This window comes from Lycium ferocissimum, chromosome 2 (genome assembly GCF_029784015.1).
Source record: "Lycium ferocissimum isolate CSIRO_LF1 chromosome 2, AGI_CSIRO_Lferr_CH_V1, whole genome shotgun sequence".
Classification (NCBI taxonomy): Eukaryota; Viridiplantae; Streptophyta; class Magnoliopsida; order Solanales; family Solanaceae; genus Lycium; species Lycium ferocissimum.
This window is the reverse complement of record NC_081343.1, coordinates 65,043,388-65,057,902: the sequence shown is the minus strand read 5'-3', so window position 1 is coordinate 65,057,902 and position 14,515 is coordinate 65,043,388. Positions and strand designations below refer to the sequence as shown.

The 14,515-nt window shown below is 35.5% G+C and overlaps 1 protein-coding gene and 1 pseudogene across 1 annotated transcript; one reads left to right on the top strand and one right to left on the bottom strand.

Annotated features, from left to right (window-relative positions):
• Positions 1-5,775: 5,775 nt before the first annotated feature.
• On the top strand, positions 5,776-9,291 carry LOC132046825 (probable 2-oxoglutarate-dependent dioxygenase At3g50210; annotated as a pseudogene).
• LOC132046823 (uncharacterized) lies at positions 9,261-14,515 on the bottom strand. The gene is made up of 3 exons (XM_059437581.1): positions 14,020-14,515; positions 12,385-12,491; positions 9,261-10,342 (listed from the first exon to the last, which is right to left on the bottom strand). Exons 1-3 carry the CDS (start codon positions 14,374-14,376, stop codon positions 9,619-9,621), a joined length of 1,188 nt encoding a protein of 395 aa, XP_059293564.1. The 5' UTR covers positions 14,377-14,515; the 3' UTR covers positions 9,261-9,618.

The window sequence follows — 14,515 nt, the reverse complement described above, 5'->3', positions numbered from 1 at the left end:
CTCGCTCTTCCTTCCCGTTTAAACGCTTTTCAGAAACGTTGTTATCAATTTAATAAGATTATGCAAACAAAACAGTTAAACTCTCTTTACCCTATCTCTTTAGAAGATAATGAATTTATTAATGCATGAACGGATAATTAGTAAAATGAACACACCAAGAAAACATTTTTCATACTAAAAGTCTATATTTAAACTCAAGTTTCTATTTTATTTTGACTTTGTAAAAGAATAATATAAGAGGTAAAACCAAAATATTCTCGATGCATTTAGTTAACCTTCTAAGGTCAAATAGGGGTTCTTCTTCTATATTAATATTCAATTCTTGTCCATCCCTGTGCACAATCTGACCCACCCTTGTCCTTGCACTTTATTGTTTGACGGACTAGCTAGTATACATGTTGATTTCCAAACAAAAAATTATTCTTTTAGTTGATTATAGGTGTGGTAATAGCAAAAGTAAAGTTGTTATATTGTAAATTTTTAACGTTAGAAATAAATAAATAAATTATTTCAGAGAAATCAAAATAAGAGTGATAAGCATAATATTATGAATTACATGAAAGGTTGGTGCTATGAAGTAAAACATGGAAGGAGGTTGTTCAAATTATCCGTAATTAATATATAGACTATAAAAAAAGGCATCTTTAAGAATTTCATAAATTTAATTTATGAAATGATATTTTTCAAATACTCTAATCTTAAAATAACCAAACAATAAGTTTTGTAAAAGTTAGAATACCTTTAAGTTTTTTCCCCAGGAAATAATGTAATTATACAAGTTTATAACATTAACATAATTGTATTTTGCGAAACTTAAATTTTCAATAACTAAAAAAAGTCAAATCAAACCATAACTTTAATCGAAATAGGAAAAAAGTTATCTTTTGTTTTTAACAATAATCAAATTACAAACAAAAGTTTGTTGATATATCTAAACATTCAAAAGATAACAGTTACATCTCGGAGATTTCGGATTTGTTGCATTGTGAGTAGATCAACGTGAGCTTAAGATGAACATGAAGTCCTTACGAGATAAAGGAGAGTATTTGTTAACCTCAAGTGCGTACCATGAGATTTTGAAGTCATACGAATCGGTGGACAAAATTCGTCAAAGAAAGTGAAACGCAAGTTATGTTGAGAAGGTTTCGTAATAATTGAGCTAATAATTATTTAGTAATGACTTGAGGAGGAGCTATAGGGATTCTTAGATGGTTAATGAAGTGTTATATAAGTGTCAATAAGGTTCCTTAAGGATTGGAGGTTGAACGAATCGACGCGAGAAAGTTTCGGAAAATGTTGGGTTGTACGACCACTTTTACGGACCGTATAAGTTATATGGTCCATATAACCATTCTAGAGAAGGGTAATTCCATGGTGGATTATACGGTCCATTTATACGGACCGTATAAGTTATACAGACTGTATAAATGGCCGTATAATTGGTCGGGCCAGCTTTTTCTTTTTTGTATAAATAGACGACCCTTGTTCTATTTTTTCATTTCCAACATTTCCCCAAGTCTTAAAAGCTCTAGAATCCTCTCTCAAGCATATTCCACACAAACCTAAGAGAGATCATAGATCAAATAGCAAGAATCAAGAGATTCAAGTGTTGGAAGGCTTACTAGGGTTTGTAGAACTCAAGATTTTCTTTAGTGATGAAGTTGGGGTTTCACTTAAGTGGATGATTTGATTCAAAGCTTGCTCTTGTGTGATTAAGGTGAGTTTTTATACTTGTTTCCATGTTATTAAGAATGTCTAGTTGTTGAATAACTTGATTGAGGGAAAGAAAGCAAAAGAGGAAGTTCAAAGGGGTTGATGATGTTATGGGTAATAAATTGACTTGAGTTGTAATTGTTGGAGTACTTTGGGTATAATCTTGCTATGAATGGTAGTAATGATGATGAGGAAGTGTGGTATACGAGTGTATGTAGAGTTGTATTGAAATTGTTGTTGTGTGTTGGTTATGAAAAGGAGTTTTGGGCATGTAATGAAGTCTCTTAATTACGAAATTGATGATAATGTCATTGTTGATTGGGAGCTATTTTATGATATAATGGAAGTCGATAAAACAGGGGAAATGCTGCCCAATTTTTGCTAGCTCATGAATTATTCTAGTTTGAACTTAAGAGTGTCTTTAAGACTTAACTTTAGTATGATCCTTTTTAAATGTAGATCTTATGAACGTGGAAGGAGAACGTTAAACGATTAAGGAGACGTTAAGGCTATTCCTTCTTCCTTTTGGCATGATCCTATGTTATGAGCCAACAAACGATTAAATGAGCTTCCATATTACTCTACTCTTAGAAGCACTAGGAGTATTTCAGTCTTTGATGTCCCTACACCCCGTATGATTGTTCCTTCTGTTCATGGGTCTTGAGATTACTTATGTTGATGATGTTAGCTCAAAGCTTATCCATCGGAGGTAATATGACCTTATGTCACTCCGAGAGTTCTATGTATACATCTCAGTTATGCATTGCATTCATATATATGTATATATTGACCCATAACCCGGGCGTTATATACGTGTATATTATATGTACATGGGGTATGGGAAAATGGATAGGCGTTATATACGCATTACCACCGATCGCGGTGCACTCGTGATGATATATGGATCGGGCCATACGTTCCTTGGCATATTATATGATATATGAATCGGGCCGTATGTTCCTTGGCATTATTATATGATATATGGATCGGGTCGTACGTTTCTCAGCATTAGTATATGGGATATGGATCAGGCTGAACGTTCCTCAGCACTATGACCTATTTTTATATACATGAGCATGATTATCATTGAGAGCATACGTATTATGCGCCCACGAGGCATTGTCGCGATACGTATACTTGTTCATACAAATCTATGCGACATGCTTGGTTTTGTTGAAAGTTCCAAATTCACCATGATTCTTATGCTTATCATGATTCTTATGCCTTACATACTCGGCACATTATCCGTACCGACTCTCCTATTGCTCGGGGCCGCGTTCATGCCCGCAGTTGGAGGTAGGCGTATTGTGTGGTCCAGCCTCCGTAGTACCTCTATATCTAGCAAAAGGGTCGGCGCTCCATTTGATCCGAAGTTTAGCCTATTTTGGTATGCCATTCTTTTGAGATGTATATGCATATGGGTATGACGGGGCCCTGTCCCGCCTTTCTACGCTTTTCTATTCCATTAAAGGTTTGTAGATTGTGTGTATGTTTATGTCAGATGATGTAGCTTTGTCGGCTCCTATTCTTTTGCGTACAAGATATGTAGTCGCCGCCTAGTCGGGCCGGCACTTTTTTTTTCGCACATATATATATATATATATATATATATATATATACAATTGTACCGAGTTCATGATGTCACCCTTTTATGAGTCAATATAGTTCAAAGTGAGTGATTTGTGGGCCCTTGTTATCCAGGTACGAGTATAGGGGTGTTTGGTCAGTAGGGATCAGGCACTCGTCACGATTCATCGGTTTGGGTTGTGACAATAACAAATCAACAAAAATGCACAAATCTTAGTACCAAAATCAATGAAGGTGTTTTTTAAAAGTTACTTGGTATTTTAGGAAATGATGGATGAAATAATGAATGTAAATAAATTCGACAATGACAGGCAAAATCATAGTGAATAAAGTAACACCGATGAAATGTCTTTCTCCAAAATGAAAGAACACTAAAAAAATATTTTTATAAACTATTGTCGATGTACCTTTTGATTTGTTGGCGACATGTTGTTTCCTAACATAAAGTTGATCTTAATAAGAGAAGTGGATTAATGTGAACGGTAATGGAAATTTTTAATGAAAACAGCTTTTGCTTTTAACCACAACCCATTGCTGTTCGTAGGCATTTGTAGCATTTACTGAAGAGATGCAACCTTTCGGCCTTCACTTTTTTAGAGGAAACAATTGATAATAATTAATAGAAAAATGTGGGAAAAGACAAAAAAACAAGAAAAAAGATAAATAACAATTTTGATATGTAGAAGCCGCCACGTCGTCCTTTTAGCTTTTATGTCATAAATTATATAAATATATAGATTCTTTCATAATTTATACATGTATTAGTTATGCGGGTTTCTAAATTGCAAACCAGACACTGTACTAATTTTATACATGAATAACTCACTTCATAACTAGCTACCGAACACAGTATTACTTATGCAGAATTTTAATACATGAATAACTTACTCCTAACTAGATACCAAAAGACCCCTTAGTGGTCGGCATTACAACAAGGGAAAAGGGGCAAATATCCCCCTCAACTTTCGATATAGGGCAGATATACCTTTCATTAAAAAAGTGGTGCATATATATCCTCGGCATTACATAAATGGTGCATATTTACCTTTGGTTAACAGACTTTGATTTTTTCGGATTAAAAAAATTATTTTCCTTGTTTTTAAATTTAAAAATTACCACATGACTTTAAAAAAATTGTTCATCATTCATGTTAACCCAATTTTAAATCTCCAACAAAATCACCCAAAACATTCACCAAATTGTTCTAAATTTCAGATATGAACTTCTCAAGACATTCCTGATCTTTTGAAATAACACGCATTTTTATAGCCAGCTTGCGAAATCCGAAATTTTGAACTTGAGCTTTAATGGCTCTTTGAACTTCTCAGTCTATGCACTGCATTAGCTGAACTTTCATGGCCGCAATTCTCAGTAAAATAATGAAACTTTTCTTTTCGGATAGGGAATGAAAAATTGACCTAAAGATTACTTAATGGATACATAGATTCAGCAAAAAACTAGCCAAAAGTTTAATTGAGTACAATGCAGCACTTTGATCGACCCTATCATAATCAAAACAAAGTAACAATCCCAATTCACAGCCTCTATCCTACTAAAACTCAAAAACAGGGTTGAGGCAAAAAAGAATCACCTTTTTGATTATCTATATAGGCAGACAGCTCCAAGCAACAAACCTGCTCTAAAGTTAGAAATGTTCCTTTCACACGCTTACACTTTGCAACCACTACTCCACTCAAACTCAGCACCCGAAATTTCGCCCAATGTAATCCAAGAACAATTATCAAAAGCGATTGAGGAGTTCATATCTGAAATTTGTAATAATTTGGTGAGGTTTTGGGTGGTTTTTTGGAGATTGATTGGGTTAACATGAAGAGGATGAATAATTTTTTGATTTTTTTAAGTCATGTGATAATATTTAAATTAAAAAACAAGGAAAATAATTTTTACTTCAAAAATAAAAGTCTCTTAACACTTAACAAAAGGGTAAATATGCATCATTTGGGTAACGACAAAGGTATATAGCACCACTGTTTTAATGAGGAATATATGTATAGTTGCCCCTTTTCCCTTATAACAATATACCCAATGTAATATTACAAGTGGGTCTGGAAAGGGTAGAGTATACACAAATCTACACCTACTTCGTGGATTTTAGCTACAACTGATTTCTGGTAGAGCGCTAAAATGAGCTAAGCAATACAACTGTACAAGCTTCCCCTGTGACCACCTAACAATTGGACCATATCAGGAGCAGAAAGTTACTAATGATGAGGAACATGCTGAGGTGTTATTAGCAATGTGGATAGCTACTCGATAGTGGCGGAGCCAAAAACTTTAACAAAGGGATTTAAAATATAAAAAAGTAAATTAATGAATAAGTCGAGGTGATTAACATTTACTATATAAACATAAAAAGTAATTTTGACCTTGTATATATGGTATAATTTCCTACTAACGAATCCCCTTGCGCCTCTAGCTCCGCCCCCCCGTGTATTTTAGAATTCATGTACATTCTTTTGTCCATATATGCTGTACTATGTACTACTATTGTGTGAAATATAATTTCCTTACTTGTTCTGTTTCTTTTCTCTGTTATATTGCTGCTTGAGTGTTACAAACAGTCAGTCTCTGGAGCCAGAAAAAGAGAGCTCGAGACACCATGGCTACAGATTTCAAGTCTATCCCTCTAATAGGTCTGCATTTTCAAACCAAATTGAAGCCCTGTTTTGAAGTTCTCATGATTTTGCTTTTGTTTTTAACACCAATGCATTTCCCTCCACTGTCTTGGCTTTTAGTATTAAGGTCTATTTTTGTTGCGTACTGTCAAGTTATCTTCTTTTCTTGGACATGGTTATTGATACTTTTCTTAATTTTTTTTCCCATTGGTTCTGTGAAAATTTATTTTAGTGTTTCATATGACAGATGTAAGTCCTTTGTTGGAGAAATGGAATCATCCAAATGTGGCTCAAGATGAAGGTGTAGCTCAAGTTGTTAGACAATTAGATCAGGCTTGTAGAGAAGCTGGATTCTTTTATGTGGTAATTATTTTTCTCCTCCAATTTTTTTCTCTGTATTGATGTTATTGGTGGTCTTGACTCTTGATTGCAGCATATATAATTTTTCTTTTAGTTTTTCTTGTATTAAATGTGACAAATACACAAATGTGATCGCTTTTATGCCTACACAAAGACCAGTGAAGTTCTCTAGATGTCTTAAATCAAATTTCAGTTTTTCTTTTTAGCGAAGATAAGCTTGTCATCTATTTATACATCTTCATTACTTCTATGGGCTTTACTTCATGCTGTTCAAGTTTGCAATATCTGAGAAATTAATATGATGTCACGGTGAGAGAACTACTCTTTTCTTGAGCATTTTAAGTTATTTTTGCACATTTTGCGATTTATACGGTTATTCTCTGCATTAGACAAACTAGATTGTTAGTAAAGGTTTGTACATTTGACCTCTTTCTGTTCTCTGTTTTTCATTTTTTTTTTCCCAGAAGGGGCATGGTATCCCTGTTTCCTTTATGGAAGAGATTAGAAGCATTACATGTGACTATTTTCATCAACCATATGAGGAGAAACTCAAGATCAAACTTTCTGCATCAACTGGATACAGGTTTATTCCTGTTGTTTCCTAGTACTCTTAAATTGGTATTACTTCGATATTTTATCTTAACTAATGATTGCTTATGTATCTTGAATGCAGAGGATATCAAAGAATTTGAGAGAATATAACTAAAGGCATACCTGATATGCAAGAAGCTATTGATGTAGGTTATATTAATTACTTATGGTCTATATATTAGAGAAAATAAGTGTCCCACTTGTTGTATAAGGGTTTTCGAGCTTTCTTGGGTTTCTTCACCATTACCTAAGATTTTAATTCTCACCCCATAAGCCTGTTGTCACAGTTTGAGTGTCTAAATACGAGATGAGTGCGTGTGCGCGCGAGCATGTGCGTTAGAAAGATTGTTTCTGGTTCAGCTTTGAACTTTATCATAAATTCATTCACAAATTGATTGAGCTCTACTGAAAAATGAAAAATGTTAAAGAAAATTTTGCTGTTTTGTTATAGAATGTGTTATTTCTAATCTTGACCATTGGTGCCTTTTCTGTTAGTAAATCATGTTTGATGTATTTTGTCTCAATCTCATTTGTGGATTGCAGTGCTTTTGCTGTTAAAGACCATTCTCCAACTATGGCCAACATTTCTGCTGTTTGCAATGTTATAGAATGTGAACTTCTATTTCTATTTGCACAGGTATCTTGACAAAGCTTTTATAGGGATGATTTGTTTAATAGTAATTATTAGTAATTGGTGCCTTTTCTGTTAGTAAATCATGTTTGATGTATTTTGTCTCAATCTCATTTGTGGATTGCAGTTCTATAGAGAAGTAAAACATGGGATGTATGGAGATCTTGGAGAAGTTCTGCAAGGTTCCAACATATGGTAGGTAAACAAGTTATAACTTGTTATGCATTTGGTGTTTCTTTAAACAAGTTATAAGTTGTTATGCATTTGGTGTTTCTTTGTTTCATTTGGCCTCCGTACATTGCTTTTCATATGCAGGCCAAGTAACCCTTCAAACTTCAAACAGTTGATGGAGCACTATGTTGACCTTTGCACAGGTGTCTTGCTCTTTAAATAAGATAATCTTTTGATATATTCCAGTGTCTATACTTGCAAAATATTTCTCCACTGGTGAATTTTTGTACAATACTTTTGGCAGATCTATCACGTAAGATAATGAGGGGAATTGCTCTAGCGTTGGGTGGATCAGCGATTGAAATGGAGGGGTAAATAGCTGGAGATCCATTTTGGGTCTTGCGGACAATTGGTTACCCTGCTGCATCCATCTCGGATGGACATGATAAAGCTGAAAATGTTGTTGGATGGTAAGTTAGTTAAAAAAAAAAAAAGTTAATATTGGATGGTAAGTCGTGGTGTTGTTCATCAAGTTCCTTTTTTTTCTAACTGTTATTGGTCTATCTCTTTTCTGATGAGTGATATTTTTTGCTTTCTGCGTTGTCCATCTATTTTCTTGGAATCAAATAATTCTCAGTGGAGTGCATACAGACTATGGTAAAACTTGTTATCTGTACATGGATACCACCTTATCCTCATTGATTGGCGATCATGTAAAAACTTGTTTTGTTGTCTTACAGGACTATTGACATTACTCAACCAGGATGATGACATTGTTGCCCTTCAGGTACAATTGTAGTACTTAACGCATGCTGAATCTTTCATGAGATAAGTTTCTGATTTTGTTTGACGACTAATCATTTTGGGTATTTTTAAGGTGAGAAAGAAATCGGGCGAGTGGATATCAGCACCACCAATCCCTGGCACATTTGTGTGCAATATAGGAGATATGTTGAAGGTACACAATTTACTTTGTAACTTTTGCATCATTTTTACCACCTCTACTGAAGCTGTTCTTGTCTGCTGGCTATTGATAGATCTTATCAAACGGAATTTATGAATCAACGTTGCACCGGGTCATCAATAACTCTCCCAAATATCGTGTTTGTGTTGCCTACTCTTATGAGAGGTTAAAGTCTTTTCTTTTTTTTTCTTTTGTGACAATTAAAGTAAAAGAATGATGGATTGATACGGCGTAACATAAGTTTCTGATTATGTGTGTTTCATTTATTTTTCGCATAGCCCAACTTTGATGGTGCAATAGAGCCGCTGGATGTGTGTTTACAGAAGACTGGTGCCACTAAGAATTTTGAAGGAGCTGTTTACGGAAAGCATTTGGTCAGCAAAGTCACGACCAATTTTGTGATGTAGAGATTGATGAGACAAGTCTGAATTTATCTCCTTTATTGTTAGTATCTTCAACTGTTTTTCTAGTGACTAGATTAGAACGGACTCTGTCGTGTATTTGTGGCAGCTTGCCTCTCAAAAAAAAAAAAAGAGGGGGAAAAAAAAGATCCAGAGGGAAAGAAGAAACAAGATGAAGGTTGTATATCTGAAAGAGTGAACAACAATTTGACAGAATACAGAATTTTACTAAACGCATCAAGTTTCTGTTGTAGGTGCTATCTGGAGCATCAAGTCCAATTGCATCACAATTAGTCACCTTACAAATAATTAGTCTGAATACAATTCGAGATGTGCTAATACCCCTGTGCAATTTATCTCAATGATACAAGAAAAATGTCGGTACATAATCATACAAAAAATGAGGTAAAAGGTTGAGATACGTTTGCACAAACTCTTACCAACATTAGTGAGTGCAGAATCCTTTTCAAGCACAAGCTGGAGTGAAAAGAATGACCAGCAAAAGCTGGTGGGTTTACCACAGCAAAGCTCCATCTTTCAGATTAACAACAAAACTTGAACAAGTCAATTTGAAGATATTGCCTCCTGAGTATCCTTCACATAAAGCGGTATTCTCACCCCAAGTTCTCTTAATCGATTCACTAAATCATAAAGAAATTCAAAAGTAAGTTTGTATTGTTTGTTAAAATCCTCTCGCACACTTGGCTGGATCCTAAACCATTCTCCCAGCAACTTGTGCACATGAGAACGGATGATTCTCCAAGGCACTGGGTATCTCTCACAAAACCTCAAATATTCTATCAGTAACTCAGCCTGATCCAGCTTATCGTCTTCCTTGAATCCTTCACTGCCCAATCCCCATTCAGCAGTTCGATATCCAGCAAAGAGGGCTGGATTCTCGAGAAGAGGATCGGCTGAAAGTACCCCATCGGTACCAGTTTCTTCCAAACAGCTGTGTACATCATCAATGTGCCTTATATTACCATTTGCCAGGACAGGAATTCTAACGACATTTCTGACAGCCTTGATGGCCTCCCAATTGGCTCTGAATTTCTTCCCATCTTTTTCATCCCTTGTTCGTCCATGCACTGCTAGAAGAGAACAACCTGCATCCTCCAACATCTTCGCATAACTGAGTGTATCTTGCAAATTAGGGAAAATTCGGATTTTGCATGATACTGGAACACTAAGATTGTTCGCTAACTTTTCTACCAGAGACTTGACAAGAGAGAGATTATCCATGAGGAAAGCTCCATAATTCCCCCGTTTTGCAATCCGCTGTGGACACCTGCACAGCAAGTAGTTTCTTAGCAGACTGAACTGATAGAAAAAATGAATGGAGAAATGATCTGCATAGATAATACAGTAACTATAGCAACAAAATCTGCAGTCTCGTGCATAGAACAGTTTAGAAGGAAATGCAGGAAGAAAAAAACCACAAATATTGATCTGGATGCAGAGCTGCTTTATTCCTACCCCTTAATAAAGGATCTCCTTCTACACAATGTAAGAAAGCACGTGAATTCAAAAGGCAAGTGGAAAGCCAGTACAGTCTATTACTCGTGTATTGAGCCTGTTCATTGTTTTCAGACTCTAAGTTAGACTTCATTTGGTTTATACAAGTTGCAAATCAGATTTATGCTAGTATATTAAGTAAGTCTTCAGAGTCAGCAAAATGATGTTTAAATGCTTTCGTCTTATAATTCAAGGTACTAAAGCTTTCCTAATTTCTTAGTTCACTTTCTAATCCCATTCGAACAACACAACTGGAAAACTTACCAAAATCCATCAATGTAAGAATTGGAATTTACCAACTGACTTCCATAATTAGGTGAAGCTTGTCTTGCTTCTTATTCTTTGACAACTCTGGGGGAATGCCTAACTATTTTAATTCCTTATATTCTTTTGCTTCCACTGCCTTCTATGGGACATGGCAATTGGCAGTTAGATTTGGGTATGGGCAGGTTTAGAGAACACAGTAATTAGCCTAACTACTACAACAACAACAACCACCCAGTGAAATCCCACAATGTGGGGTCTGGGGAGGGTAGAGTGTACGCAGACCTTACTCCTACCAAGGTAGGAAGGCTGTTCCCGAAAGATCCTCGGCTCAATAAAAAGCATAAAAAGAGGTCAGATAAGGCTAAGAGATTCAAAGCGATATGGAAATGCAAATAGCAAAAGCGACACAGATAAAATAGGATAATCAAAGTACAACAAATAACAGATAATAGAATAAATCAGAGAGTAATTAGCCTAACTACCAATATTTAAATGGGTCAAAATGGATTTTTTTCAAACCATAACCCCCAAATCAGACCCATCTAGTAATATCATATTTCATTCAAAGGTGAAGATAAGGTGCTCTAGAAATGTCCATGATCGAATAAGAGCCCGTTTGGATTGGCTTATAAGTTGTTGAAAACAACTTATAAAAACAGCTTATAAGCTGTTTTCAGCTTTTTTGAGTGTTTGATTGGCCAGCTTAAAGCCATTTTGTGCTTAAAATAAGCTCAAAAAAATAATTGGGCCCGTTTGGCTTAGCTGATTTAAAGCAGCTTATAAGCTAAAAACAGCTTACAAGCCAAAAATAATAAGTTGGGCTACCCCAACTTATTTTTTAGCCCAACTTATTTTTTTTGGCTTGTAAGCCGTTTTCAGCTTATAAGCTGCTTTTTTTAAGCCCATCCAAACAGGCTCTAAATAACTCTACAAATGAATGGAACCCTACCCCAACTTATTTTTTTTTGGCTTATAAGCTGCTTTTTTTAAGCCCATCCAAACAGGCTCTAAATAACTCTACGAACGAATGGAACCTAATTGCTCCTTTTGTTACCTTATCTCCCCCAAGAGTGGAATCAGAAGGGGTGTGACTACATTCATGTTAGTGCAACTTCAATCATCATTGAATACTCAATATGTTTTTAGACAAACGACTATCCTTTCCCCAAACGAAATTCATGAACAAAATAGAGTATACAATGAAGAAATAGATTTCGCAATTGGAATGATGTTCCAGTTACACTGAGTTGTATAATAGTAACAATTATCCCAAATCCAGAGAAAAAAACTACATTGAATTTAACATGCTATGAAAACTTATTCAATGTTCAAATGTGGTGCAATCTATATTTCCACAGAATGAGAGGTATGGCAATATTACTGTGTTACTTTATATGATCAAGCTGGTAGGGTAAAGCTAGAGGGTTGAAGACACGAAATTATCACTGGAACCAATAACATGACCCAAGTTTAGACAAGCTTGATGAACATAGTATATGAGAAAAATGTATGCAGCTTGATTACGAAACAATGGAAAAAGAAGGCTACCCAAAGTTGATGTCCACATAGTCACAATAAGGCTCGATTTTTCGAGCTGCTTCCAGCAAAGTATCTGGATTGTTTGCACAGAATTGGACAAAAAGTGGACGGTCCTCCTATATAAAGTAAAGCAGAATCAGCTGAAATACTATATTATGGAAGAACATGAGCCAAACTTGATAAATTGCATAGAAATTTCACCAATTCAAATGTAATTCTTTACCATGATTTAGGTAGAACATAGCGAACACTTCTCTTGTTAAACATTTACATTACCAACCAAAGAACTAGATAAATCAAAACCAATATGTTCAACAGGTGCATTATCATTTTTGAATCATGTGACACTAATGTATATGGTAAAATTCGTCGACACCAAGTGGACGTATCAAAGGATGACACATGGCAATGGTGACCTGTCAGATTTGAATCAGCAAGCGAGGGGCTCCGGGAAAGCATAACGACTCTCAAGAGGAGTAACTTGGCATCTACTACCGGATACGTAAAACTACAAAGGGTCCGGAGAAGCATGCTAACTCACAGGTCAAACTTCATTCAATGTGCAACCGTTACAAGAAACCCCAAGTCTTCCTCCGGTCTTAAATGTGCATTATTGCCCTTCATTGCCATTCATTGTCATAGCATTAAATCTCTTTATTACTCCCTCCGGATCAAAAAAAGAGTCTATTTAGCCATTTACACACCCCTTAAGAAACTCCTCACTCCAAGAAAAAAATATGTACATTGACTAAACTACCCCTAATTAAATAAGCATTGGGATTGGTCACATAACACTTAATAGGGGTAAATCTGGAAAGATAAGGTTAATTGTTTCCTGATTTAATAAGTAGACACTTTTTTTACCCAAGAAAAAAAAGGCTAAGTGGACACTTTTTTTGATCCGGAGAGAGTACCTTTTATTACCTTTGGCATTAATATTGGTAATGAAGAGGGCATGATTTGTGGATCATGCACCCCATAGCTCTAGTATAAATAGATGTGCTCATCTCATTGTAAGGATCATCTGAAAATATATACAAGAAGTATCTTGCTCTTATTTTGCTCTTAGTTCCTAATTGCTTTTGTTCAACTAAGCGAAGATCTGATTGTTTGTTTGCCCCGAGACTATATCTCAAAAGCTTCTCCAAGGCTCATGCTATTGCTTTAAATTTTTTTAGCTTTCTTTATAATTATCTTGCTTAATTTTACATATTATCTCATTATTCGGTCATATTGATCCACGTGTCCTTGACCACGTACACAAATTCAACTGTAACGATTTTTCATTTAAACAACTTGCCTTCCCGAATTTCTCACTTATCAAAAAAATATTTTCAACAGGCTCAAATAAAAGATGGATTTGAAGTAAAATTACGTATTCTGTCCGTCCATTTAACTTGTCCAGTTTGAAAAACCAAGAGATAATTTATCATGTTATACCTATTTTACCCTTATTATTAATGTTTTAATTGTTTCCAATTCATTTCCCCCAACATTAGAGTAATAATTAGAGGTGATATAGAAAAATTACCATTTTATTTATTGCTTGTCAATGGTGTGGCAAGTAAAACATGGACGGAGTAAATGTTAACATGATACTGATAAATGTATCTGACTTTGCATATTAGAAGCAAAAGTAGATACCTTGCAAGTTGTAAATTCCATAGCGCGATACTTTTCATCCTCGGAGAATAAACGGGAGTGAAGCATAGGAGTATAAGCAGCTTCTGCACCATATTTTCTACACAGAAGACGGAAAGGCAGTTCCGAATTGTCAACCATTGGTGCTACTATAAGTTTGGGCTCGCCTAGCTTCATCCAATGAGACCACGCTCTCTCTATCCGTGACTCTCCTTTCAAGTACCCATTTGGACGATTCAAAACCAAGGACTGTGTCTCTTCTAGATCCAAAGGAATAGTGCAAGTTGTAGTGGTCTCGGAGCAGAGACTGTCGTCGTCATCAATGACTTTGTTGTTGAGGTTTATGGTTTTGGTCGCCATTAAAGTAGAAAATAGTTGGCTGACTTGGTGCGATAGAGAAACGGCGAATACTATGAAGAGGCAACGGGAACGGTAACGCAATCCGTCGCCGTTGAGATACGGTTAGAAGAGGGCGCGCTGAAGGAATAAAGAGTAGACT